We start from the raw sequence: 335 nt of genomic DNA on the forward strand, positions 1-335 counted from the left end.
GGTTCGCCGGGGTCCCCCTCGCAGCCGGGGTTAGGGTTACTGCAGTACCGCTCCTTCTTGGCTAAAAACTGCCCATTTTCTTGTTGCAGGAATTTCATGGTGACGGGCTTGCAGGATATCGACAAGTGCCGGCAGCAGCTGCACGATATCAGTGTGCCCCTGGAAGTGTTTGAGTAAGTAACGTTGTACCGAAAAGGGAAGGTGCTGTACTTGTGTCATTTGAAATAGTGTGGCTTTGCTGCTGAGGGTGCTGAGGTGCTGGCACAGGCTGCCCAGAGAAGCTGTGGCTGCCCCATCCCTGGCAGTGTTCAAGGCCAGGTTGGACACAGGGGCTC

The 335-nt window shown here is 55.8% G+C and overlaps 1 protein-coding gene across 1 annotated transcript in view; it reads left to right on the forward strand.

Annotated features, from left to right (window-relative positions):
* Positions 1–89: 89 nt before the first annotated feature.
* MED10 (mediator complex subunit 10) overlaps positions 90–335 on the forward strand; it is a gene marked incomplete at its 5' end in the record, with an annotated part of 2,458 nt that continues 2,212 nt past the window's right edge. Inside the window, one exon of the mRNA XM_010022474.1 lies at positions 90–173. Within this exon, the coding sequence (XP_010020776.1) occupies positions 90–173 (84 nt within the window). The remainder of the gene's footprint in view (positions 174–335) is intronic.

The sequence above is a fragment of the Nestor notabilis genome, unplaced genomic scaffold, assembly GCF_000696875.1.
Source record: "Nestor notabilis isolate BGI_N333 unplaced genomic scaffold, ASM69687v1 scaffold27309, whole genome shotgun sequence".
NCBI classification, from domain to species: Eukaryota; Metazoa; Chordata; class Aves; order Psittaciformes; family Psittacidae; genus Nestor; species Nestor notabilis.